This window comes from Cucumis melo, chromosome 10 (assembly GCF_025177605.1).
Source record: "Cucumis melo cultivar AY chromosome 10, USDA_Cmelo_AY_1.0, whole genome shotgun sequence".
NCBI classification, from domain to species: Eukaryota; Viridiplantae; Streptophyta; class Magnoliopsida; order Cucurbitales; family Cucurbitaceae; genus Cucumis; species Cucumis melo.
In genome coordinates this window covers 28,574,590-28,600,020 of record NC_066866.1, presented here as the reverse complement: position 1 = coordinate 28,600,020, position 25,431 = coordinate 28,574,590, and the positions used below count along the sequence as shown (strand labels likewise).

At 34.9% G+C, this 25,431-nt stretch overlaps 1 protein-coding gene and 1 pseudogene across 2 annotated transcripts; both read left to right on the top strand.

Moving 5' to 3' along the window:
- LOC103502764 (uncharacterized) lies at positions 1-25,431 on the top strand. 2 transcript variants are annotated; one of them, XM_051090565.1, is made up of 16 exons: positions 1-466; positions 1,203-1,346; positions 14,282-14,372; positions 14,463-14,582; positions 14,681-14,773; positions 14,887-14,980; positions 18,420-18,495; positions 18,765-18,811; positions 19,820-19,987; positions 20,091-20,189; positions 20,546-20,614; positions 20,766-20,904; positions 23,094-23,292; positions 23,984-24,111; positions 24,216-24,255; positions 25,030-25,431. In XM_051090565.1, the coding sequence occupies exons 2-16, from the start codon at positions 1,212-1,214 to the stop codon at positions 25,197-25,199; spliced, it is 1,668 nt and encodes a 555-aa protein (XP_050946522.1). In that variant the 5' UTR covers positions 1-466; positions 1,203-1,211; the 3' UTR covers positions 25,200-25,431. The 2 variants fall into 2 exon arrangements, with proteins under 2 accessions (XP_050946522.1, XP_050946521.1); XM_051090564.1 differs by having other exon boundaries at positions 2-466; positions 14,282-14,393.
- On the top strand, positions 3,269-4,145 carry LOC107992122 (peptidyl-prolyl cis-trans isomerase-like; annotated as a pseudogene).

Sequence of the window (25,431 nt, the reverse complement as noted above, 5' to 3'; positions counted from 1 at the left end):
TAAACTAATACTAAATTTAACGGAAGAAAGATTTTGATCATCATCACTAATTCCTCCATTACAGCCACCGACCACCCTCTCTCTGGTTTTCTTGTCCGGCGAAGACCACGCTGGAGACCACAAGCAAGCGACGCAAAGCCACCCCGACGGAGGCTCTGCAACAGTAGCACTACAGGTTTCATGAACGGTGGACAAGGGTACAGTGACGACGAAACCCCCGATTGAATCTGCAATCTCCTACTTCGAACGGTTTTCAATTGAAGAAGTGTTTTCTATTCGTTTGAGACTCTGGCGCGAACAATCAGATTGTTTAACACTTTTGCCACAACTGTGGAGTCCTTAATCAACGTTTTTTTTTTTCACTTTGGAGTACGCTTTCGGTTGTTAACCACGCTCTCATTGGCCTCAAATCAGATTACCTTGGTCGTTTTTCGAACACCAACTAACAAGGTTCAGAGGCTTTTTGGTAAGTTTTAGTTACGGATCGTTGCTGTAATAATTTATACCAATCGTTTGGAAGTTTTGTTCTGTTCAAAGTATTCAATATTTTATTTAGTTGTAATCTATTTGAAAGTTTCACGTTGAAACGTCTGGTTCTGAGAGCTTGTTTGACTGATTGTTGTTTTGAAAGGTTATTTGATTGAAGGATGTCTTTGAAAGCATTGTTCATAAAAAAATTGTTTACTGAAAGTTTTGTGAGGATTTGAATTTTTGTTTACAAACATTTTTGAAGAAAATGAGGATCAATATTGAAGCTTGATATGCGAATTGTAAGTATTTATGTACCCATTTTTTTATTTTCCAAAATGTTGTCGAATGAAGGATTTTGGTGATAATTCTGGAAGAATGAAGTTTGGCATTCTGGCACCAAGGCAATTGTTTATTAGGATTTGATCATTTATCTTAGATTTTGCTGGTGCTAGGTTACTTCTGCTGAATTGTGCGAGTTGTTGTAGTTTCTAATGGTTATGTTTCTTCTGCCGAATTGTGCGAGTTGTTGTAGTTTCTAATGGTTATATTTCTTCTGCTGAATTGTGCAAGTTGTAGTTTCTACTGTTATGTTTCTTCTGCTTAATTGTGCGAGTCGTTATAGTTTCTTATGGTTCTGTTTCTGCATTGTTGTTTTTAATCTTTGTATTGGGAAATTTACGAAAAAACCACTGTTTCTGGCTCCTAATAGAGGTGTATTGTCTTCATAGTAGAACCTGAGAATGGGGAAGCTGAAAGACAACACTATCTCAGGGTTCTTACCTGCTGCCCAGAATTTTGCAGTTCACTATCCTGGTTATCCTTCGTCCAAGCATCGGGCAATTGAAAGTCTAGGAGGAACACAATCAATTCTCAAGGTATCATTGATAGTTGATATCAAAAAATTGGAAACCATTTTGAAATTTTCAGTCCCTCTTTTCGATTTTGATGTTTTCCTGTCATATAAAACTTGACTGACTTATAAATATATATCTTTTGAGCTAGTTATGCATAGGTTTCATCGCTAATAAACCAATACTTCCTTGTGGAATGAAAGAAGGCAGCATAGTATATCATTTTTTTGGAGTTGGAGTTGATCAAAATAAGGAACTTTTTTTCTTTATGGTCTTGAGTTTTTTGAAAACTGATTGCTCTTTCTTTTAATGTTTACAATGTAATATAATTTGATTTGAGAAATTCCATTCTCACAATTAGAATAAATTCCGTTAGACAATGTGGCAGGCCCTGGAAACATATTCTAGAAAGGGTGGAAAGGAAATTTCCCTCCAGACAGTTGATTAGTGGTGTTGTAGTTAGAAAAAAATATGAAATAACTCCTTACTTCATTCTATACAATAGAGTTCAATCTTTTGTCTTCTTTTGATCCTGCCCAATCAACATGTGAAAAACATTCAATGTTCATATGACCATGATCTTTATATAAGATCCCACGCCCAGGTGTAGCCTTAAGGTATCATAGAATTTGTTGTACTGCATCCCAATGTTCCACTATGGGTTAGGTCATGAACTAATTCACAATGCTTACCGAATAAGCTATGTCTGGACATGTTACTGTAAGGTAATTCAATTTCCAACCAATCTTCTATTTCTCTCAGGATCCTTAAATGGTTCTCCATCTTTTAAAAGTTGTTGGCTTGGCTCCCAATTTTACAGTCTCATGTAGCAAATCAAACATATAGCTTCTCTGTGACATAAAAATACCCTTCTTGCTTCATTAGTTTAATGCTCAAAAAGTACTTTAGCACTTTCAAATCTCTAGTGTAAAATTGACTTTGGATGAAGCTTTGAGAGACTACACCTGATGTATCACCGCCGATTATAACAATATCATCAACATATACAGCAACTAGAATAATTCCACTTGTAGACCTTCGGTAGAAAATTGAGTGATTTGCTTTGCTTTTCTTCATTCAAAACTGCTCAAGTGCTTTACTAAATTTTCCAAACCATGCATGTGGACTCTGCTTCAACCCCTAATAGGATTTGCGAAGGCGACACACTTTATCATTCTCCCTCCAAGCAATAAACCCAAGTTGTTGCTCCATATAGATTTCCTTCTGAAGATCACTGTGGTTTAAAGACATTTCTATTGTTAGCCTGATGTAAAAGCCAATATTGAGCTGCTGCCATAGAAACGAATAACCTGATAGAAGTGAAGCAAGAAGAGAGAATGTAGCAAAATAGTTAACCCAATACGTCTGAGCATAACCTTTAGCCACAAAGCGTGCTTTTAAACGAGCTATTGATTCATTGGGATTAACCTTAGTTGCAAACACCCATTTGCACCCAATAGTCTTCTTTCCTGTAGGAAGAGATACTAAATCCCAAGTACCATTATCACCTAAGGCATTCACCTCTTCAATAATTGCACTACGCCACTTAGAATGAGACAAAAGTTCATGAACGGTCTTAGGTATGGAGACAAAGTCAAGAGATTTAACAAACAAACATGTAGGAAATGATAATTGGTCATAAAATACACAAGAAGCAATAAGACAAGTGTAAGAACGTTTATCTTTACAAAGGCAGCAAGAAGCTCATCACTTGGTCCTGGATCAGATAACAAAGTCTTTTAGTACGGAACATTCACTTGGAGGTTGTTGCTGACAAAAGTAGACTTTAGTTAGGTGGACGATTAGGGCAGACGCTAAAGGAGACAGATCAGGGGAGGGAGTTGGATATGTGAGAAAATAAATAAAAAGATCCTCCTCCTCCTCCTGCTCGTTCTAGGTAAATATCTATTCAAACTTGGACAATAACATTTGTATCCTTTTTGAACATGAGAATAGCCTATGAAAGTGCACTTCAAAGACTTGGGGTCTAACTTTGTCAAACTAGGGATATCGGTCTTCTTCTATGATAAGAAATTTTGAAACTCAAAGAAACAATCCATAAATGCCAAACCCTAAGTTTTCTTCGACATGTCAATCAGTGGTGTACCGGTCAGCTGAATCGTGATGGAGCTATACGCCGATGACACTCCCTACACCACCGAGAATTATCGTGCACTCTCTACTAGTGAGAAGGGAGTTGGCAGAAGCGGCAAACCCATTACAAAGGATCGTCGTTCCACCATGTGATCCTTAATTTCATGTGCCAGGGAGGCAATTTCACCGTAAAAAATGGTACAGGAGGTGAATCAATCTACAGAGCCAAGTTCGCCGATGAGAACTTCATCAAGAAGCCCACCAGACTTGGAATTCTGTCCATGGCGAATGCTGGACTTGAAACCAACTGATCTTAGTTCTTTATTTGCACCGCTAAGACCGATTGGCTCGATAGTAAGCACATTGTGTTCAGTCAAGTTGTTGAGGTTATGGATGTGGTAAAAGCTATTGAGAAAGTGGGTTTGAGCTCTGGAAGGACCTTCGGTTGTCATTGCCAATTGTGACCAGCTCTCCTAAATTTGTAGATGCTAGCTCCATCGCCGTTGTTTGCTCCGGTTAAATCGTATCTATGATCAATTTCCTATTTGTGTGTGTTGTTTTTAACTTCTGCAAATATGGATCTGTGTGAGTCTCCTTTTTTAGGCTATTATGGGTCATGGGTTTATGCTACTTCATGAGTTTATATGCATGTGCCCTGTTAAATGGCGGTTTTGCAATGGATTATTAATAATACATGGCTGTCTTTACCTAAAAAAAACTTTATCAAACTAGGACGAACATCTCGAACAACAAGTTCAACCAAATATTTTAGGTTCAATAGGAAACAGTGGTTTTGTTGGAAAGAGAACATAATAAGGAATCTGAGCTTGAAGAACATAGGAAGGCATTCGGTTTATAAGAAAACAAGTTGAATTTGTATCAACGCATGCATTTGAAAGGATAATGCCTTCGCAACCCCCATTTTGGGATGGAGTATCAGCACCAGAGTATTGGTGAATGATTCCATTTGTACAAAGGTGCGACTTGAGTGCTTCTGAAAAATACTCACCAACATTGTCACTTCTCAAGGTTTTAAGGCACACACCTAATTGAGTTTGAATTTCAGCATGAAAGTTTCAGGAATGAGAAAGTGACTCAGAACGATTTTTCACCAAATATAACTAAGTCATGCGAGAGTTATCATCAACCAAATTAACAAAATATTGAAATCTGGTTTCGGACACAACCAGACACGAACCCCAAATATCAGAATGAACCAACTCAAAAAGGGAATTGGCCCGTTTATCAACTCTGGGACTGGAGCTAAGACGATGAAATTTGGCAAATTGACATGAGTCGAAATGCAATGAAGACAAGTTATGAAACTGCTAGGGTCTTCAACCTGAAAATCAGTAAAAATCCCAACAAGATAGAAACTGACAGTACTATGTGATATTTGTATTTCTAATCCAAAATATGAGTTCATAGTGGAGATAAGAACATCAAAGAACAAAATAAGAATATAGAATGTAGAACCAACTCCTTAGAGAAGGCCGGAAACTTCTCCCAAATAAAAGCCACAATAGCCTTTACTACAAAAAATCTGTTTCCCAAATCCTTTAACATTCTCTTTATACTCACTCATCACCGTAGGGCCCAATCAGGTAAATCCTTGCTTTCAGCAACATTTCTATAAGTCCCGACTGGCACTATTCCCTTCTTTCCCCTCCTTTTATAAGTGTGTAATATTGGAGGTTTAACAGAAACTAAAGGACAAAGGTTTCTTAAGACTAAGATAGATGGATGACCGAGACGACAATGGGTGTCAAAAGGAGAAACAACTTCAGAACAAGCAACGATTGTTGATGTCAATAAATGATGATCAAAACTATACGTCCTCCATATTCATGTCCTTTCCCAATGATCATCTTTTGTTACAAGATCTTGAAACAAGCAATAGCCATGAAGAATGAGACATAACAATTAAGGTCACACATGATTTGACTAATAAAGATCAAGTTAAATGACAACTGAGGTAAATATAGGACAAATGACAAAGAAAGGGATGGGGTGAGATTTACCATGCCAGATCCAATAACATGAGACTTTGATCCATGTGCTAAGGTAACACTGTTAATGGATGTAGATGACAAAATTGTGGAAAATAATTTGGGCTTAACGGTCATATCAGCAGTTGCATTGGAGTCTATGACCCATTGTGTAGAGGAGAAAAGGAGACAATGATTCATGTTTCTTTAATTAGCAATGGTTGTAATAGGGAACATGAAAATGGTGAAGGAGATTGTTAGAACACTTGCTAATAAGAACAAGATCTTAATTTATTGTAATGATCTATAAGAAAATACAAGATAGACCCAAGTATAAGGCACTTGGAACCTCCTCACTCTCACCCAAGCCCTAAATCACTCCACAGAATAATCTCCCTCTCTCTCTTACCCTCCCTCTGTTTATAACAAGATGTAACCACCCTAGTAACCACACTTACATAATAACTATTAGTAACTATACTTACACAATAACTACTAGTAACTTCCTAAGTATCTAATTACCCTTATACCCTTAATCCTATACTAATCTAATTATCCATATACAAGATAAACCCATGTATACTAATCTAGGTATCTAACAGAGATTGTTTTGAGTTTTGGTACTTTTAAGATTTAGTAGACAAACCGATGATATATTGATCTCGCAATTGAACCAAATTAGACATTGTTAGAATTATTAGAATTATTTTTGGAAAGAATAATATATAAGATTTTATTTCCTAAATATTTTCTAGATATTTTCCTTTCTTACTCCTATTGTACTCTATTTATTCTCTCCCTTTGTACCTATTGTATTCATATCAGAAAATAATAAAACTAAAAACATCGTGGTTTTTCTCCCGGTTCTTGGGTTTCCACGTAAGTCGGTTTCGTGTTTATTGCTTTCAATATGGTATTAGAGCCATTAAGCCCAAACGGGTATTCGATCCAAGATAAGTGAACCCAAAGAGGCACCATCTTGAGGGGGAATGTTGAGATGTTGTTGAGTCCTACATTGGAAAAAACCAAGGGGACATACCCCTTATAAGGTAGATGGGCCACTCCTCTCATTGCCAATTGGTTTTGAGATGGAACTCTATACTATTAAACAAACATCACTATGGGATCTTGTTCAGCCATAGGATAGTAACAACCACACCAACAAGGCAAACCAGTGTTTTTAAAGGCTCAAGGCGCACTAAGGCGCAATGGTCTTCTGGGGCCTAGGCGCAAGGCGCACAAAAAGGCGCAGGCTTTTTTTCATGAGGCGCACTATATAAAAAGAAAAAATGTATATATATATATATATACATACACACGCACACATACAAAATTGAAAGGAACAACAATGTATAAAATATAAGTAAATAACCAATGTGGAAATGAGAATTAACTCTAATGTTTAAAATATTATAATATTAGTTTTCTACCCAACAAACAAAATACAATAGAAAACTAGTCAGAATTCAACAACAATCGAAATAAAAGTTCATTCCTAAAGATCAAACTCATCATCACTAAATTGATCCTCATCTTCATTCACTCCTTCATTGGACTTATAGCCATCGGTATCTTCTTCGTTGGACTTATAGCCATATGTAAAACACGTAATAGGTATAATAGTTTTTTTTTTAATTACAACCTAGCCCAAATAATAAAGCCCGCGCCTTTGGGGCTTTTGCGCCTACTGTGCTTGGAGGAAGGCGCGCACCTCAACCGCGCCTCTTCATCTGCGCCTTGCCTCTCTACAAATAAGCGCAAGGTGTGCGCCTTGCGCGCCTAGGCGCGCCTTTTAAAACACTGAGGCAAACCAAACCAAATAAGAAAAAACAGCCACAAACCTTAGAAACAATCAAATTTTCATCAAATATCGTCACGCCCGAATGAATTTCAATGAAACCAAAGGCACAAATTGACTAGAAACCAAGATTTGAGACAGACTCAACCAACGACAGTCAAAATCGAAACAAAACAGCAACAAACTCTAAGGAAAAAAGGATATTTTTCCCAAGAAGCGCACACCCTGTTAGATTTGAGAGGACCAAATGCACATACCAATCGAAAAACACAATCGAGACAAACCTAACTGATAGAGAACAAAATGGAGTTTCCTATTTGCTCCCACGAGCTGGTGCGTGTGGGACGAGACAACTTCTTTTGGTGGCATGTAAACCTCACGCGCAACATCTTTTGGTGAGTGATGAAGCCAAACATAGCGGACGACGGTGGTGCTCCTTCTGAGGTGGGTGGTGTTGACAAACATCCGCTCGAACTTTATGACCCAAACTTAAACCCTAATGGAATGTAGCCATCAAATGAATAAGCAAGTAGATGAATGTTTTAAATCCTAGAAGTCTTCGATACCATGTAGAAGTTAGAGTGAAATAAGAAATAACTTCTTATTTCATTCTATACAATAGAATTCAATATATATAGGCATACGTGGAAACCCTACATAAACACTAGTAAATTACAATTAAAGGCAAAAGATTAATAACCCCCTATAATTACATATATACTATAACAAGTGGAACGTGTTATTTATCGTGGAGAGGGCCATTGTATCGGTGGGGAAGGAGAGGAATGTTTGAGATCGTTGTGAACATTAGCAGAGGAGATGGTAATGAGGATAGGTTACCAGCTATCTAAGACTATTAAGTGGTTTTTGAGTTTGCTAGTAGTGGTTCTCACTTGGTTAGTTGGGAGATCGCAGCTATTCTACGGGAGCTTGGGGTTTGGGTATAGAGGGTTTTAGGATTTCAACAACGCCTTGTTGGCTAAGTAGCTGTGGCACTTTCCGTGTGAGTCTGCCAGTTTATGGCAAAAGGTTGTAAATATAGCTCCACCATTTTCATGGCTCTTGAAGGGGTAAGGAGAGGCACTGCCAGAACTTCTTGGAAAGATATTTTCGGATTGGCTCATCCTTCTTTTTTTATCCCCAATTTCTTCCTCGAATTTGTGGTGGAATGAGTACTCATTTCTAGAGAGATACATGGTTGGGGATGCATAGCTGTTGAGTTGGTTAAGATTGGGAGATGAAAACACAAGTTTATGTATGAAAACGCAAAATTCTCACAGATACCTAATGGCAAGGTAAAAGGAGTAACTTGATTACTGAATTGGTAAATGATCAAGTTGTACCAACTAAATCTTTTAGAGAGATTTAGTGCCCGTTTGATAACATTCTTGTTTCTATTTCTCATTTTTTAAGAAACAGATGTTTGATAGCCATTCTCGTTTCTTGTTCCCAAAATTTAAAAAACGTTTCTAAAATGAGGCAAAAATAGAGAAACTCTGGTCTAGTTTATTTGATTCTATTTCCCTTATGTCTTAAAATCTCTAGTTGGCTAACTGGCGGAAAGACGTACCTATATTTACTTTTGGCCTAAAGTTCTTGGGTTCTATTCCCAACTTTGATTTTTTTTTTGTTTCTTTGATTTTTTATATTTCTTAACTTGTTTTATTTGTTTTTATTTTTTTCTTCTCTTAATTTTTCAAAATTATATGTTAATGTAATTTTGAATTTTAAATTTTTAATATTTTAGATTAATGTATTATTTGATTTTCAAATTTTAGATCTAATTTTAAAATTTCTTTTTTATTTAGCTAATATTTATTTTATGTTTTATATTTATATGTTTAATTTAATTTTGAATTTTAAATTGTTCAATTTTTAAATTGATATATTATTTTGATCTTCCAAAATTTAAATTGTGAATTTGTTTGTTTAAATTTTTTCTAAATTTTTTAACTTTCAAATTTCAAATTTTGCAGTATGCATGTTTATATATTATTTTAAATTTGAATATATTATTTTAAGGAAAATTGTCAAAAATGGCAAATCTAATAAAATATTTACAAAATATAACAAAATTTCAGATTCTATTAATGATAGACGTTGATAGACACTGATATGCTTCTATCAGTCATATTGATAGACAGTAATCGAAGTCTACAAGTGTCTATCATTGATAGAATCCAAAATTTTGCTATATGTTGTAAATATTTTAGTTTGTTTTACTATATTTAAAAATGTCCCTTATTTTTAGTATCATCGAAATTAGTTAAAATTGTACATTATATACTTTAGAAATATGCATGATTAGGTTATCTTTAATATTGTACAACCTCATCATCATTTAAGAGATGAATTGAATGAGAAATAATTTTCAAATCAAATTTTACAACATATAATTAATAAAAATTATTATATTATAGTTATTAATTTTGCTATGGGATTTATTTGTCTTTGATAGTGTTAATGTTTTATAATTTTTTTCATATTTTAATGAATTCTATATATTTTTTATGTTTTTCATAATCAAATTATATTTAAACTAAAAATATAAGTGAAAATGTTAGGAAAAGTAAGAAAAAAACGAGAAACAAGGAATGATTATCAAATGAATTTGTGTTTCTGTTTTTCTTTTAAGAAACAGGACAACGGGAATCGTTATCAAATATATCCCCGTTTCTTATTCTCGAAAAAGAAAAAACAAAGAACGAGGAACAAAGAACAAGAATTGGAAAACAAGAGCAAATCACATTAAAACCCTACATCCTTCAAAACTTGATTTAATCTAATAACATCTACCCGATTTGAAAAGTCATAAGCAAACAAGACTCCTCTATCTTTACTGGGTGGATTGACCAAAGAAATATCACTGAAGTTCCAGAAAATGTTACCTCTTTTCACATCATTGATCTTAAGTGTTGCCGGAATGAACCCACAAAGATTCTCTTTAACTTGAATGTTAGCTTCTGAATCATGTATAAAATTCAAAGTTTCCATGGATATATCCAATAGTTTCGCAAGTCTGATTATCTCAGTAGTCTAGAGGTGAGTTCTTGATCGAGATCAATCCACCATATCCTCTTGCGTACAGTGGTCTGTTATGTAATATCGTATCCCATTTTTCAAATTTTAAATGGAAGGCACCAAAATCCTGCAATTTCCCAAGTTGCTCTGTCACTTCATCCAATGATCTTTGATCAATATCAAGTAGAGCATTCTTTGCAAACAACAGGTTGATGATAATCTCCGATTGGCAGGTAATTTGTAAAGTTTCTTTTAATCTTGATTCATCTATTGAACTCAAATAAGCATGTGACAACCCGAAGATCGTTGAAATATGGGCGGAAGACCTTTGGATTCTTGGTAATCCAATGTTGGTGACTGCTCTGTTTTTCCAGGTCCAAAGGAGATCTTATTCTGCTTAATTTTGTCTGCATAACTATCCTTCTTCTCTTCTTGTGGTCGGTCAAAACCTTCAGAGTGACTGCCTTTAGGCTTGAACCTGATGGGGAAGCCAAAATTAACCTTACCTTTCTTCTGTGAAGGAAAGCTTGGAGTGTGAATAAGTGTGCCACTTAGGAAGTTCACCTTAGCATTAGGCGGGGAGAAAGCAGAGTATTTGAACTTCGGGGATGATGATTTTTGAGGGCCTGTTCTAGTATTCTATATGGAAACTTGAACCTGCGTGCATTTCTCTTCTAAAATGTTTGGATTAACAGAATCAGCTTGGCCTTGGATGAATTCTTTTTGGCTATGGCCTTTCTCTATCTTCTAATAAAGTGCTTCAGAAAAACTTTGAAGGGAAGTGAAGCTTTTTGTGATTTGAGAATTCATTTAGCCCCTGATTTTAACTTTATTCTACTCGAAGAAGAGATGGCTGAAGAAGAGAACGACTGAGTAGAATAAGAACTCATGGAACTCTTGGCGGCTGGACCTCTGTTAAGATCAAAACTGTTGACTGATAATGGAGCTAATTGAGTGGAAGAAACTATTTAATTGTCCATTCCTTTCTCTGTCCTCCTTGAAGATGTCTTCTCAACTACTTTTGATTTCTTATTGGGCGATAGTTTTGGCCTGGTCGAATCTTTCTTTGTCTTCATTAAATTTAACTTTTTGACTTCTTCAACTTCACTAATGGCTGTTCTGTGCTTCTCCGGCGACTTTAAGACCTGGGGATGGGGTTTCCGACGAACATGGGATGGAGCCAACTCCCTGCTAACCTTGTTTTCCATCCAGACTTCAAAAGGGTTCTGTTAAGATCAAAACTGTTGTCTTCAATGGTAATTTCGATCGAGCTTTTTCGGTAGGGGATCCTTGCTCATCTTGCTGGAATCTTCCTCTCGCCGCACTAAATTTGGATAAGAAATTCAATTTTGGAGGGAACTTGATTGAAAAGGACGAAGAGTTGCTTTCACATAGGATAGAAAAAATGCAGCCGAAACCTCTGCTTTACTCATTAAGAATCCAAGCATCACACAACCTTTAAACAAACATTTAAAACCCTCTCAGATTAATTCGGCTGATCCCCTTTTAAAGGACAAATGGTATCCCACCGCACGTCAGATGTTCAAATTCCTTCAAAATTTTGGCAATCGCTCATTGTGTCATTAGATAATCTTTTTCCCAATTCAACAGCTGCTCCAGAACCCCTCAAAGTGTCCGGCCAAGCTCCTTTCAACTCTTCATCTTCAGGTTCCTTCTCTTTTTCTCTTTATTCCTTAGCAAAGTCTGGCTCCCGAGAAATCGAAAAGAAAGAAATGTTCTAAGATCTTCCCACATTGCCTCAAGCCCTTTCCGAATTATTTCATCCGAAAGAAAAAGTCAAAGAAGATTTTGGCTAAATGGTCCTTAAAAGCCCAGATAATTGAAGAAAAGTACCTAAACTGTTCGAAGGAAAACGTGCCAATTCTCAATCATAAGTTCATTCCAGCAGATTCTCAATCATAAGTTCATTCTAGCAAATCCAAGCTGTTCTTAGAGGTTAATCCAGATTTATTGGAAGTCAGTTGGACTCAAATTCAAGCTCCAACCCTTTCTTTCAAGTCAGATTCTCATCATTCTCACCCTCCTCCTTAGTTTAAGTACACTCAGTTCTCTATGGAAAACTTGAAGGTAAAATTTTTGAGGAGCTCTCCAAGCAAAACCTCTCTCAATCTCTCTCACAGGAAGGATGAGTCTTCTTTCAAATCTCCTTCCAGCGTTAGTAGTGAGGAAGTGGAGGATTTGAATAGGTCAATTGAGATTGAAAAACAGAAACATTTTGAGCCTTTAGAAACAGATTTTAATGCTCTGTCTCAATACGAGGAAGAACTAAACTCAGAAAATTTTCCCTCTTCAGTAGCTTTGAAAACTTCAACACTCCAGTGATCCTACGGTAAGTTTCTAATAGAGATCCAGCCACCATAACCTTTCAAAACCTCTGGCCTACTGTGCTTTATGCCATTCCACTTTTTAAATAAGATATGGAAGAGACCATATCTCTGCCGCTTCCCCGGGAACTCAACCTTGTCTTTGAGGTTGCATAGAGACTATTTAATTAAAGCTTTATCCGCAGATAAGGATTGGTGGTTATTTTGGAATGGAAATGATCCTCCAGGACTTTTGTAATTTCTTTCCAATCATTCTTATGGACCCAAAAGGATGACTTACCTGCTTTTGAAATGTACTCTGTTTTGCTGAGCTGAGGCAGGGAATTAATGGTTTAATTCTTTACTGCCATTTTTTAAAGCATCTTTCTAAGGTAAAGTCGACAGTTCTAACATATCAACTTCCTTCAACGTCAGGTCTTCCTTCCTTGAAGTCTTTAATCTTGCTGACAACCGATGATTTGGACCCACTGGAACATGTAAGTAGAAACGTCCCCCAGTTTCAGGCCACAGAGTACATCTCAGCACCCATCTATAAGTAGCAGCAAATTTGGAGATTTTGACGACCCCTGCATCGTTCTTATCTCTTCGAGCGAAAAAAGAAGTAACCCTAACCCATATTGAAACCTTAATATTGCCCCAAGCCCAATTACTCTCCTCTGAAGGTAAACATCGGCGAACACAAGTCTTGTTTCGTCTCTCCCAGTTCCCTAGGTTTCTGTATAGGAGGCTCATCCAAAGGGCTTGACTTCCAGATCTTGTAGACATTGCCGTGATTCGAGAAGCTGTTGAGCCTCATCTCAAAGCCAAGGCAAATAGCCTAAAAATGAGAAATCCTGGGATAAAGATGTCTAAGTTGTTGAGATCCCTCCTACGGAGCATTCAGGATTAGTTCACATTCAAAGTCTATTAAAGGAGTCATACTAGGAATTATGGCAAGGTTCACGCCCCACCCTATTCTTGCAGAATCTCCAAAATTCGATCCACAAACCAATCTACACGTGAATTGACTGATGGCAAGGATTTTTTATTTTCAACATCCTCCACAAAATACTTACCATCTTCAAACCAAATGCAGAAGTAAGAGCCATTAACTTTGCAACTCTGAACTTCCGTAATAAACTTTAATTCATAAAGGACAAAAATAGTCTTGGTCTTGATGGCTGGATAGCTAAAGGGTGCTAAATTTTGATGGTCAGAAAGGGAAGAGGACCAGGGAAGGAAGGCAAAGAGATGAAGAAGGTTCATCGGAGAGGAGGAAAGAGGGGAAATGGGAGGAGAGAGGAGAGGGAAGACCTATCCTTCTGGTCTAGCTTTCTTCATATTCTTTTGTCCATGTTCTCAGTTCTTGTTGTGTTTTGTTTTGTATTGTTAATGTTACCTCTTGCTCCTTTCTGAGTTTGTATCTTTGGCATTATTCTCTTTTCAGTTTCTTAATGAAAAGTGTCGTATCTTGTTAAAAAATAACTATATTATTCCTTTGGAGTCGGATGAATTTTTCCTTTTTTTAATGGGGTTGCCTGTGTTATTTCTTAAAACATGTATTTTATATATTACTTTAAACATCATTTGGTGAACATGAATGGTTCACGGACCAAATCTCTTATATATTATTTTTTATATTTGTGTTATTTACTTAATTTTTTGTTATAATATTTTTCATTATTTCTTCATATTTTGATAATTCAGCTTTCTCCTTTAATTGTGGTGTTCTAGGTTCGTGGTCTCCAATCAAATAAATTAGAGCTTCGGTTTAGACCTGCAGATCCATATTCACATCCAACATATGGGGAGCTTCGCCCATGCAGTTGTCTTCTTTTGAAAATATGTGTGTAATTGTAAATTCTTGTTCAATATTTGAAGCAAATTACTAACTTAAGGATTGATATGATGAAAGGCCATTCAAAATGTGATACTAACGAGGGAATCATGAAAGTTGAAAATGTACCTGGAGAAGATGAAGTAAACCTTGATTTTGAGATGGTTGCTCGTGTGCCTGAAGCATATCATTTTGAGGGTTGGATAAATTTTTTTGGACTAAGTTTTCTGATCTATGCTGAATATTTGGATGCCTTTAAGTTCTCTTTTCTAAATTTTGTTTCAACATATTTTAAGGCATGGTTGACTACCAACACGTCGTTGCTGTTCATGCTGATGCTACCTGGAGAAAGAAGGGGAATTGGGCAGAAATGCACGAGCCACGTTTAGGTGTTATTTTTTTTTTCTACCGTATATATTACTATACATATGAGACTTGCATATGGTTACTAAAATTGTCTTAAGTTTATTAAATGAGTAAATTCTACATGTGGTTTATGCAGGGAAGGGTAATAATGCCGTTGATGTGGACAAGGAGGATACTATGATTTTAGTTCCTCCACTATTTTCGATTAAGGACGTGCCAGAAAATTTAGTGTAAGAATTTTTTGCATCTATCATTTCGTTATTTCATAATTGTTTGCTAGGAACACTTTCAACATCTCATATTTTTGTTGTTATAGATTTTTTTCCCTGAAATGTTAACTAAATTGAAAAAGCACCCAAACATAGGACTGGGACTATTTATTAGTGCTCTTAGTTTATTTTTGGACTATAGAAAAGTCACCACTTAACCATTGTTTTTTATAACAAAAGAGGGAAACTTTATTTTTTTAAAACGAAAATGGGTCTCTTTATTAATAGATAAAAAGAGACAGTAGTACTTAGTACAAGAGAGATACACAAGACTAAACGAGAAATAGGGATAAGTAGTCGCACCCGAACATCTCAACTAGGTTAACACCCTCCTTGCGACCTCATATCCAAAAGAAAAAAAGCAAAAATAGGAAAATGAACTCAAAACTAAGCCATGATAACGAGTCTTTACTAGGTCATGACTCATAAGGAGTTTAGTACAAAAAGAACTAACCATAATAGAGATGAAATCAAAAGAAAGAAATAAAAGCAACAGAATTAAGGTAGAATGATAAAAGCTCTCCAATTTAAGTTGAGATCTTGGATTGAGTAGCTTCCGAAAAGTTTTGAGAGGGTGAACCAAGAAGAAGAATTTCTGTGTGCTATATTAAGATGATCAAAACAGCCCATTGATTTATTGTGAAAGACTCTTTGATTCCTTTCAAACCAGATTTCTGCCAAGATAGGTTTCACGGCATTTTCCCAAAGTAGTGTGGCTTCTTTATGTAAGTTGGAATCCTCTTAATAAGGTCTTCACATTGTCTTTAAAATCTGCTCCAGAAACCCAAGATAGATTGAACTCTTTAAACAGATTTCCCCAACACGAAGCCAAATATTTGCAGAAAATGAATAGATGCAGTGGGTCTTCTTTGTCCTGTAGACACTATGGGTAAATGGAGGGGGAGAGGCAGCTATTAAGCAGTTTATGTTGCATAACTGAGGATATGTTCAAATTTCCCACCATCATAATCCAAAACATAATATTTACCCTTCTTGGGTTGCCGGATTTCCAAATGGCTTTAAAAAGAGGTTTGTCCAAAGGAGGGACCAATTAACCTGAGTGATTTATTTTTCTTGCCTTGGGATGCTTCTCAAAATTATCAATTGGAATTTTCCTTTTATAAGTCAATCGTTGACTAAATTATAAGTCATCTTCCCTGTTATCCCCAGATTGATCGAGCTCTGGTACCGATATACCAAACAGGTGAAATATACTTCCTGATATATGTATTTCAACTAGAAAGTTCTAGACTGTTGGCTCTCCTCTGTAAAGGCTTACCTCAAAATATCCACACCATCTACTAATGAGAATAACCACTAAATAAACCCTACATTCACGGCCATGATCTTCACTTCCAGAAAAACAGATGCCACGTTGCCCAACCTCTCTACTCATGTGAATTCTTCTTTTTGCCCCTCCTCTTATATGTGTGATAAATTGAGGCATTTACAATTTACTACTCTTATATGTTTCACACTCCCCTTCATTCCCCAACACTCAAACTGTAAATGCCTTCCTGTGACTAATAAAGAAGTCCTTCAACATCTCTTCTTTGAGTGTTGTTTTTCAAGGTCTTGTTGGTGCATTTGTTCTCCATTTTCCGCATATAGTGTGTGTTCTTTTCTTTTAAAACGAAACAACCTCATTTATTAAAAAAATAATCAATGAGGCAAAAGCTCGTAATACAAGAGGATTATACAATGAGCAAACAAAACAAGGATCGGGAGGTCATCCCCTTAGCACCCTCATCATATTTTTAGCAATTCCTGGTTTTCATCTTAGTGAATATTCAAACAAGGATGGTTGTTGTTCTCTTGGCATTCCCTCTTCACTCATCTCGAAGCTCATTGTGGGCATCATAATTTAGTCTTCGGCATTTCAGTTGCGTTGGTGTAGTCGTTTCATCTTTTCTCATTGGCTGCAAGAATGGCTTCCTCTTGTCAAAGAATTTAATGTTACTTTGCAGTTCGTTGGTTTGAAAAGTGTTAGCAAGTCTTCTCAGACTCGATCTTTTTTGCCTCCCATTGGTGTCCTACCTACCTTCTTTTCGAAGCTATTAGGGTGCAATACTTCCACAAAAATGCCTTCTTATTGAAAGAGCAAGAGCATTATTTTGCTTGGTTATTCTTTCTCCTTTTTGGTTTGAGTTATAGAGGATTTTGGCTTGTTTGTATCGCTATTTCGATTGTCCTTTTGGTCTTTTTACTCTTTATTGCTTATAGTATATTACTCTTGTACTTTGAGCATTAGTCACATTTATTTCATTAATAAAGAGGCTCATTTCCCTTAAAAAAAAAGTAACTGCCTAACATTATTCTTGCATTCTTTATCAAGAACCCAGCTGAGATTAAAGGTGTGAAAGAGTTTACTCCAACACTTGGTAGCATATTCACAATCAAACAATAGGTGTGAGACAGAGTGAACATATATGTGGCGAAATATTATAAGTGGATAGTTTCTTTTGCATAACTAAAGCACAATTTAAACTCCCGAACAACATAATCCATAGGCTTATATTCACCCTCCTGGGACTTTTAGATTTCCAAAGGCATTTTTCCAACTGTATATTCATCGGAGAGGCCGAAGCTGAGTGTTTTGAAAGCAACTTTACTCTAAAGACCCCGTGAGTTTCCAGTGACCAGCTTCTTTTATCCTTTATATTGGATAATCTTATCCTTTCCAAGGAGCCTAGGAGAAGTCGAAAATCAGAGATTTATGATAAAACACTGATATAATATTTTTACTTTATTGATATCAAAACAGAAACTACAATATGAAATAACTAGAACAAAAGCATCTGGCTTTCTACTTCCCCTCTCTCTCAAGGAGTATAGCAGTCCCTTGCCTTCACTAAAATCTTCATGTCCTCTCTTCTCTCCCTAACTTCCTATTTATAACTATCTAACTGCCACATATCTAAGTACCTTTATACCCTTGCCCTATACTAATCTAGGTATTTAACAATTTCATCCTCTTATGCCACCTGTCACTCTACCTTATGGAAAACGCTCTCCTCCTGATCTGGTCATAGTAAAATCTCCTCCCATTCACCAAGCTTATGTACAATAACCAATATTCCATGAAACAAAAGCTCATAGTACAAAAGGATTATACACAAAGCAAACAAAACAAGGATCAGGGGGTGCATTTGGGCATCTCAACTAGGTTGACACCCCCTTAGCACCCACATCATATTCAAATATAATGAAGGACCAAACAACAATTAACTTCCCTTGAAAGGATCAAGAGGTTCACCCTTATTTTGTTGCTTCATTCTGCACTTTTCTATCTTTATTGTTCATCTTTTCTTTTTCCCAAAATTTACTTGTCATCTTTTGTAACAATAGATATATTACTGTACTAACTGAATTTTTTTTTACCATTTGCTCTATTTTTCAGGTTAAAAACACCTGGTATATATATTCCAAGAAAGAAATCCGAAACTGTACAAAATCCTTGCGAAGTAATTTGCGAGGTAATAGCTTGCTTGCAGCTAGTTTAACTGTAGAATTTTATTTACTATCGACATTATGTTCATTTTTACGTGCTATTAATTTTCTCACGTATGTGTCTTCCAAGTATTTGTATTTTGCATCAAATGCAATGAAATAATGATTTGTATATTGGTCATTTTTGAGTGTTGTAGCCATCATAAAGCCTTATGTCTTTGTGAATACCATTTATGTTTTCATTATATTTTTATAATGACATTTTAACTAATATTCTTATTTTCATGTTTTGCAGGTGGATATAGAGCCTGTTCTTGCAATTGATTTTAACATTAAAGATATCCTTGGTTGCTTATGCTGCAATATTTTATTGTTATTTTTTCTTTTCCTGTGAAAACTTAGCACGTTTTGGCTGCTGGATCATTTTCTTGTTACCCTTAGGCCTTAACTACTTCTCATGTATGTTTACTTATGAAATTCACTATATGATAAATGGTATACATAATAAATATCAAGGAATTGAATTAAAAAAAAAATATTTTAAAATCTGATGGTTGGATCATTGATGGTTGTCGAGACAAAGAGTCCCCTGCTGCAAGTATACATTGGCAACAAGTATTAAATTTTAATATTTCAAAGATCAATTCACAAGGGAATTGCAAAATTTTAACTCACAAATAAGTACCTCATCGAAACCAAGGTAACCAATATAAAATCATTGGATTAGTTGTATCTCTGGATAGAAAAATAAGTAGTAAGCGCAGTGAGATGATGGCAAAAAGAAAAGAAATAGAATAGTGAGAGGTTTTTCTCTCGAGTTCTTCTTTTCTCTTCTTCCCTCTAAAATGTACGGAGCGTATGGGGAAGGTTTTATGGATAGGAAGGCCTTTTTCACTTTGACACTTGCTAACCAAAGTGATTAGTTTAGATTTATAATAAGAATTAAGCCAATAGAAGCAAACAGTGTTAAGTATCGAGGAAAATGGCTGTCACAAGTGGGATTTTTCTCCTATCTTAAAACATTGACATATTGTGGATATTAAGATGGAGCTTTGTTCTCATGTTAGAAAAAAGAAAGAAAGAAAAGCAATAGTATGAAAGAGACAAGATTCACATTTTTTAAAATAAACTGAAAAATTATGAAGAACGATTATAAACAAACCCCAACTAATTCTTAAAACTGATGCGTTGAAAATTACTTTTACTCTATGGTCATCTTTAGGTTTGATGCCGCATGTCTTTATGTTCTCAAGTCATTAGGTTTTCTAAGAATTGAATTTATTTTAGTAAACCTGGAACAAAATCTTTTTCTTTTCACCTTCTTTTATTGGACTTAACATTCTTACATATTCCAAAGACTGTGATATGGGAGAAGTACGTACCCCAAGGTTCAGATGAATGGGATTTTCAGGTTGCTGTGTCTAAGTTGTTTGAGGAACGTCCTATATGGCCAAAGGATTCTCTAGTTCAACGAATGCTTGATATGGGCCTAGCTTTTAGCCATGGAGTGCTTAGAAGGTTGACCTCCAAGCTACTCAGTCCATGATATTTTCTTTCTATCGTGCAAAGATAGAACTTATTTTTGTGTGATTTTCTTAATTATTTTTTATTTATTGTGCAGGCTTCTTTCTAGGATTGCATATTACTTTTCCAGTGGACCTTTCCAAAGATTTTGGATAAAAAAAGGTTACGATCCTCGAAAAGATCGCAATTCTCGAATGTGAGCACTCTGTTTAACTGATTGCACTTTTCTATATTTTAAGTGCTCCTTCATTTCCTAGGATCATTCTATGTAAATAGATTCCATGAATAACAGATGAGTTTTTTCTGCTTTATGATTCTTTCTAGGGATGCAGTTAAGTTGTTAACACACATTGTCTCGATTAGACATTAACTTCATCATCTTAGTGTTTGCTCCACGTTTATTTTTATTCACACATTTTCTTGATAAGACGTTTTCTCGGTAAGAATTTTCTCAACTGACCTATGTAGAAAGAGTTTGCTCCACGTTTATGTTTATTCACAAATATAAGCATCATATAAGAAATCAATGAATTTACATTTCCATTGTAACAGATACCAACGAATTGATTTTCGAGTTCCCGTGTCACTACGAAGTTATTGCAATTCCAGTGCTTCTAGCAAGTAAGTTTGTTTAGTATTAAGCTCTGTGCAATTTAAGGCATTAAAAACCAAAATTTCATTGTAATCCATTTGGACATAAGCTGATTGATATTGAAGTGGTTTTCTTTTGTTACCTCATCATTTATATGTTTTAATTTTTACTTCCACATAGGTTGTGTTATGGACATGCAGGTATATGTGCATTTCAAGTCTTTCCTCGCAAGTTCCAAACATCATTGCAACTTTTTGAACTTCAAGATGAGTATATTCAAGAAGAGATAAGAAAACCCTCCGAGGAAGCATCGTGTTCGGTGAGTTTATTAAGTCATTAATTTATTTATTGAATTATATAAATATACCTTCAAAGACCTTTTCTCCTGCTTTTGTATGTCCAAGGAAACTAAGGAAAAAAAAAGAAAAGAAAAAGAAAAAAGGGCAGGAAGATTCTTTTAATTGAGGACTGAATATCAGTCGATACATCTATCTATCCATCAATGTGTCTATAAATGGGAGGATTCGGCATCAATATCAAGGATTAATTAGTATCTTCAATTTCCTTTATAAATGCACATAAAACACACAAATTATCATATCTATTAATCTAATATGAATATGAGTGCTAATAACTTAATTTGGAAATAGAAGACTCACATATTAATTTAAATCATGTTTATGATTTTCTTTATTTATAGAAACATTTTTTGATTTCGATATTTTAGCAAAATATTCATTGAAATATTTTTCAAAATTGAAATCTCGATATTAATTGTCAACTTCAATATTTGAATCCTTGGTTTCAAGATTTTAACAAATAATGGAGGGTTCTTTTTTAACTTCATTAGCTTGAGTTCTCATCCCTCTTTTATAATTTAATATGTCAATGAAATCTATTTGTAGTCGTTTCCATTCAAGATATTTGTCTTAATTAGAATGTTTTTTCCCACTAACTTACGTTTTAGCTATTTTTTGTTTAGTTTCAAATGTGTTTGGCAAGTTTTGTTTGTTTCTAGTATTTTTCTAATTGTGTTCTTGTAATTTTCATTTGCTGCTAAGTTTATATATATACATATATATATATATATATAATATATATATATAAAACACAAAGCAAACAATATTAGGAATGATCATCAATACTAAACAGGAAAGATAAAGCATTCGTATTTAAACACGACGCTTGAATAGAAACAATATTTTGCCAGCATTCTAATTTTCTAGCTTTTCTATAAATCCTTGTGGAGATCTAAATGATGTAATCGAAATATTACTATTGTTTGGGACTTCAACATCTATTCTTCACGTTTTGTTTCTCAAGTTCAGTGGGTGTTTAGTGAATTGTGCAAGGAAAATGTTGTTCAGATTTATAGTCTAATGCAGCTAAATTTATCCTTTTTTAAATTTAATTTGAAAGAATCAATGTATTTTTCAGGTCAAATTTCTCCTTTGGCTTGATTGTTTTGAAAACACTTGATTTGAAGTTTCCTCTTGGTGTTCTCTATTCAAAACTTGTGTTTAAATTGAAATGCCTTGATTTTCCAGCTTAACTCTATTGCGTTGTTCCAATTGTACGTCATTTTATTTTTTTGTTTGTATTTTGAGCATGGGACTCTTTTCATTAATTTAACGAAAATTCCTCTAAAAAAACAATAGAAAATTATGCAAAGAGCTTAGATAGAGAGCATCATGATGATGCTTTAACTCGATTAGAGTCATAACAAGTAGACATCGGAACAGACTTATCCTAGAAGATTCTCTAATTTCTTTCGAATCAAATCTCCAAGAGGATAGCTCTAATCGCATTTCACCATAGTAATTTAGATTTAGATTGACCATAGTTGTTTAGATTTAGATTTCAAAGAGGAGCCAAACCAGAATCTGATGATGTCTTACTTGAATAGATTGCAAAACACTCTGAAAATGAAAATTTGAAACAATGACCGCCAACATAATTAAGAATAGCGGTGTCCATCAATCCGATGGTGTTGGTTTTTGGTTCAAATGGATGCCGACATTTGACTGATCAGTTTCTATTAGTTTTTTAAGGGATAGGGTAGGTTAACTGACAGACTATGTCGGCCGGTAGTCAATTTGTAAATTTGGAAAATAAAAGTGCATCATCAGTAGGTTGAAAATTGGAGATGTGAACTTTGTCTTTTCCCACCACAAAACCTTTAAAAGCTTCAATTTCATAAATACCAGAAGTAAGAGCACTCAATACCCCAATGACTAGAAGGAAAAGAAAAGGAGAGAGAGGTTCCCCTTGCCAAATTCCTTTAGACCATTCTACCGTGAGGCCTCCTATTAATAAAAACTGAAAATTTGGGTCTCGGATACAACCATGAAACCAGTGATTTAGTAGCAATGTCACGATCTTATGATTTAATTTAGTACCTGGATAAGATTTACAATTCTATGAATTTCCTGAGCAACTAAATGTGATAAGATTGTAGATATTCTACAGTTGATTTGGGATCTGATTTCATATTCTTGGCACATACAGTATGAATCTGGATGGTTTTCTATGCGTACCCTAAATTGCATCCGCCAACGAATCATGATGAGGTTTTTATCAGTGTTCCCAACAGCAGGTGCAGAAGCTTTACTCACAGCAGCCTCTGAAAATTTTGAAAAATTGAAGAGGGAGGATAGAAAAGACTGCTCAAAGGTTGACCAGGAAGAGGAACATGAAGCGAATGCAGGTTCAAATTAAAATTCAACAATTTCTATTTATTTGAGTGTTTCCCTATGTTTCCCTTTATTTTTTCCTTCCGTTGAGGATAGGAATCCTCCATTCTTATTAATATAGCATGATTTAAAGTAAAGTTTCTATGCAATTTGGCTTAATATAGAAACACACAGAGAGAGAGAGCATAAATCAAACTTATTAAGATAAAAATGAAAATCCTCCAAATTTCAAGGCTGGGAACATTGAGGTTTCTTGTAATGATAATCGGTTACTGATTTTCCATCCTAAAAAATTTCATTATCCGGCCTTTGCTGTTATTAGAATACTAGTGAACTAATTTTCTCTTGTTGATTCTGTTAAAAAGTTTTTCAAGATTCAATTCTGAGAGCAACCTAAAGATTTTTAAGAATAAGCAGTGAAGTTGGTTGGCGTGCTTTGATATTTCCCAGACTATAGACTTCTTTTTAAATTGTTCATTGAGTATGTTTTTCATGATATTTTACATTAATTGATTACTTCAATGTAAAGTTTAGTTTCTGGTTATTCTATTTCTCTGCTATCTCCAACCTTTCAACTTTTATGTTTTATTTGTCAGTGGATCATCCTAAAGATTCATCGAGGGTTCATTATATATTGAACAAGATGTAGCTTAGTAATAGCCTAATAGGTGAAGGGTGTTTATTAATGCTGGTTAAATTTAGCAGTTGTGATCCATGATGACAAACTGGATGATGCTAGTTACGCCGAAGAAGATGCCGAAGAAGATGAAGAAGACGGCCTAGGTGTTGAGAGTGGCAATGAGGCATTAGATGCATATGACGATTTCAATATGGTAATTTTATAGTTCATCCTACGTATATTAAAAGCTTGTTTGAATTAGTTATTCCAAACATGTCCTAAAGCGTGTTGTTACCGCAATATTTCCTTATTCTGTAGGTTGGTGACGATGACGAGTTTTCTCTGCAGTCACATTCATGTAATTTCCCACCTCTTTACAAGTCCTACCTTTTTTTCTCCTTGTCAAGCTTTGTTGTTTGATTGATAACAGTCAGTTTTGCTTCATTTTTCTAAAATGGTTTGCTTGTTTTCAAGTCGATGAAATTGATTACTTTTTGAAGATATTTACTTCGAGTAGAGAATTTGAAGCCACACTTTGGGGATGAAGTTCAGATACAGTAGATGGGGAAAAATAAATTATAGGACAAAATCCATATATACTCTTAAACTACTTGCCTATTAATTTGCTGAACTTTTGTAGTTGTATCCATTCGTTTCCTCTAAATTTTGTTTGACCAATATCGTATGAAATTTATACTTTTAGTCAATTAAGCTATTAGTTTTCGTTGGCCAATCAATCTAGACCTTTCATTACAATTACTTTTAAAGATCATTCGTGCATTAATTCTCAAATGCGGCTGGACTTCATGTCGGTTTTACAAAACTGACAATTAGTAAATGCATGGATGATTTTTAAAGGAAATTGTGTATGATAGTCTATTTTGATCAACTTATGGAAATTTAAGGGTTTAATTAATTTAATTATAAGTTTCAGGTGAGGGTTTCTGAAACGAATTATGTGGTTAGGGCTTAGATTGATACTTGTAAGTGAATTAATTAAACCCTTAAACTTCCATAAGATGATCAAACAACCCAAGGTGTATAAATTGAAAGTTTTCTTAAATTATATAATATATATTTTTGTTTGGTTTGTTGGATTTTTGAGTTGAGGTGTTACGTGATGGAGTTTCAGATTTAAGCATGGAGGATATTTCAAGAACACATTTGCAAGAATTGTTTGGTAGCTTTCCGTCGTTGGATGAAGATGGGGAGAAGATGATGGACGATGGAGATGGTAGTGATGAAGAGTATCAAATTTATGAGCAAGATACTGATATGGACTCTGACGACGATGATGAATAAATAATACCTTACCCTTTTTATTTTCTTCATAATCTTGTCAGTTAATTTATTTTTGCTTAATTAATTTTTTATTTTGTAATAATAATAATAATAGTTTTTTTTTTTTATTAGTCTATCAAGTGGTAATCTAGTTTGAGTATGATAATAGATCCATAAATCCTGGGGGATGAAAACACAATTCTATTATTTCATACACGAGGACTGTATTTGAAAGTAATAGTCTTTTCTAACC

Bases quoted from the DNA above. Each gene is read 5' to 3' on its own strand.
- LOC103502764 (XM_051090564.1), top strand. From the start codon at position 1,212: ATGGGGAAGCTGAAAGACAACACTATCTCAGGGTTCTTACCTGCTGCC. The intron at 24,112-24,215 runs GTAATTTTATAG...CTTATTCTGTAG, and splicing joins CATATGACGATTTCAATATG to GTTGGTGACGATGACGAGTT. The intron at 24,256-25,029 runs GTAATTTCCCAC...ATGGAGTTTCAG, and splicing joins TTCTCTGCAGTCACATTCAT to ATTTAAGCATGGAGGATATT.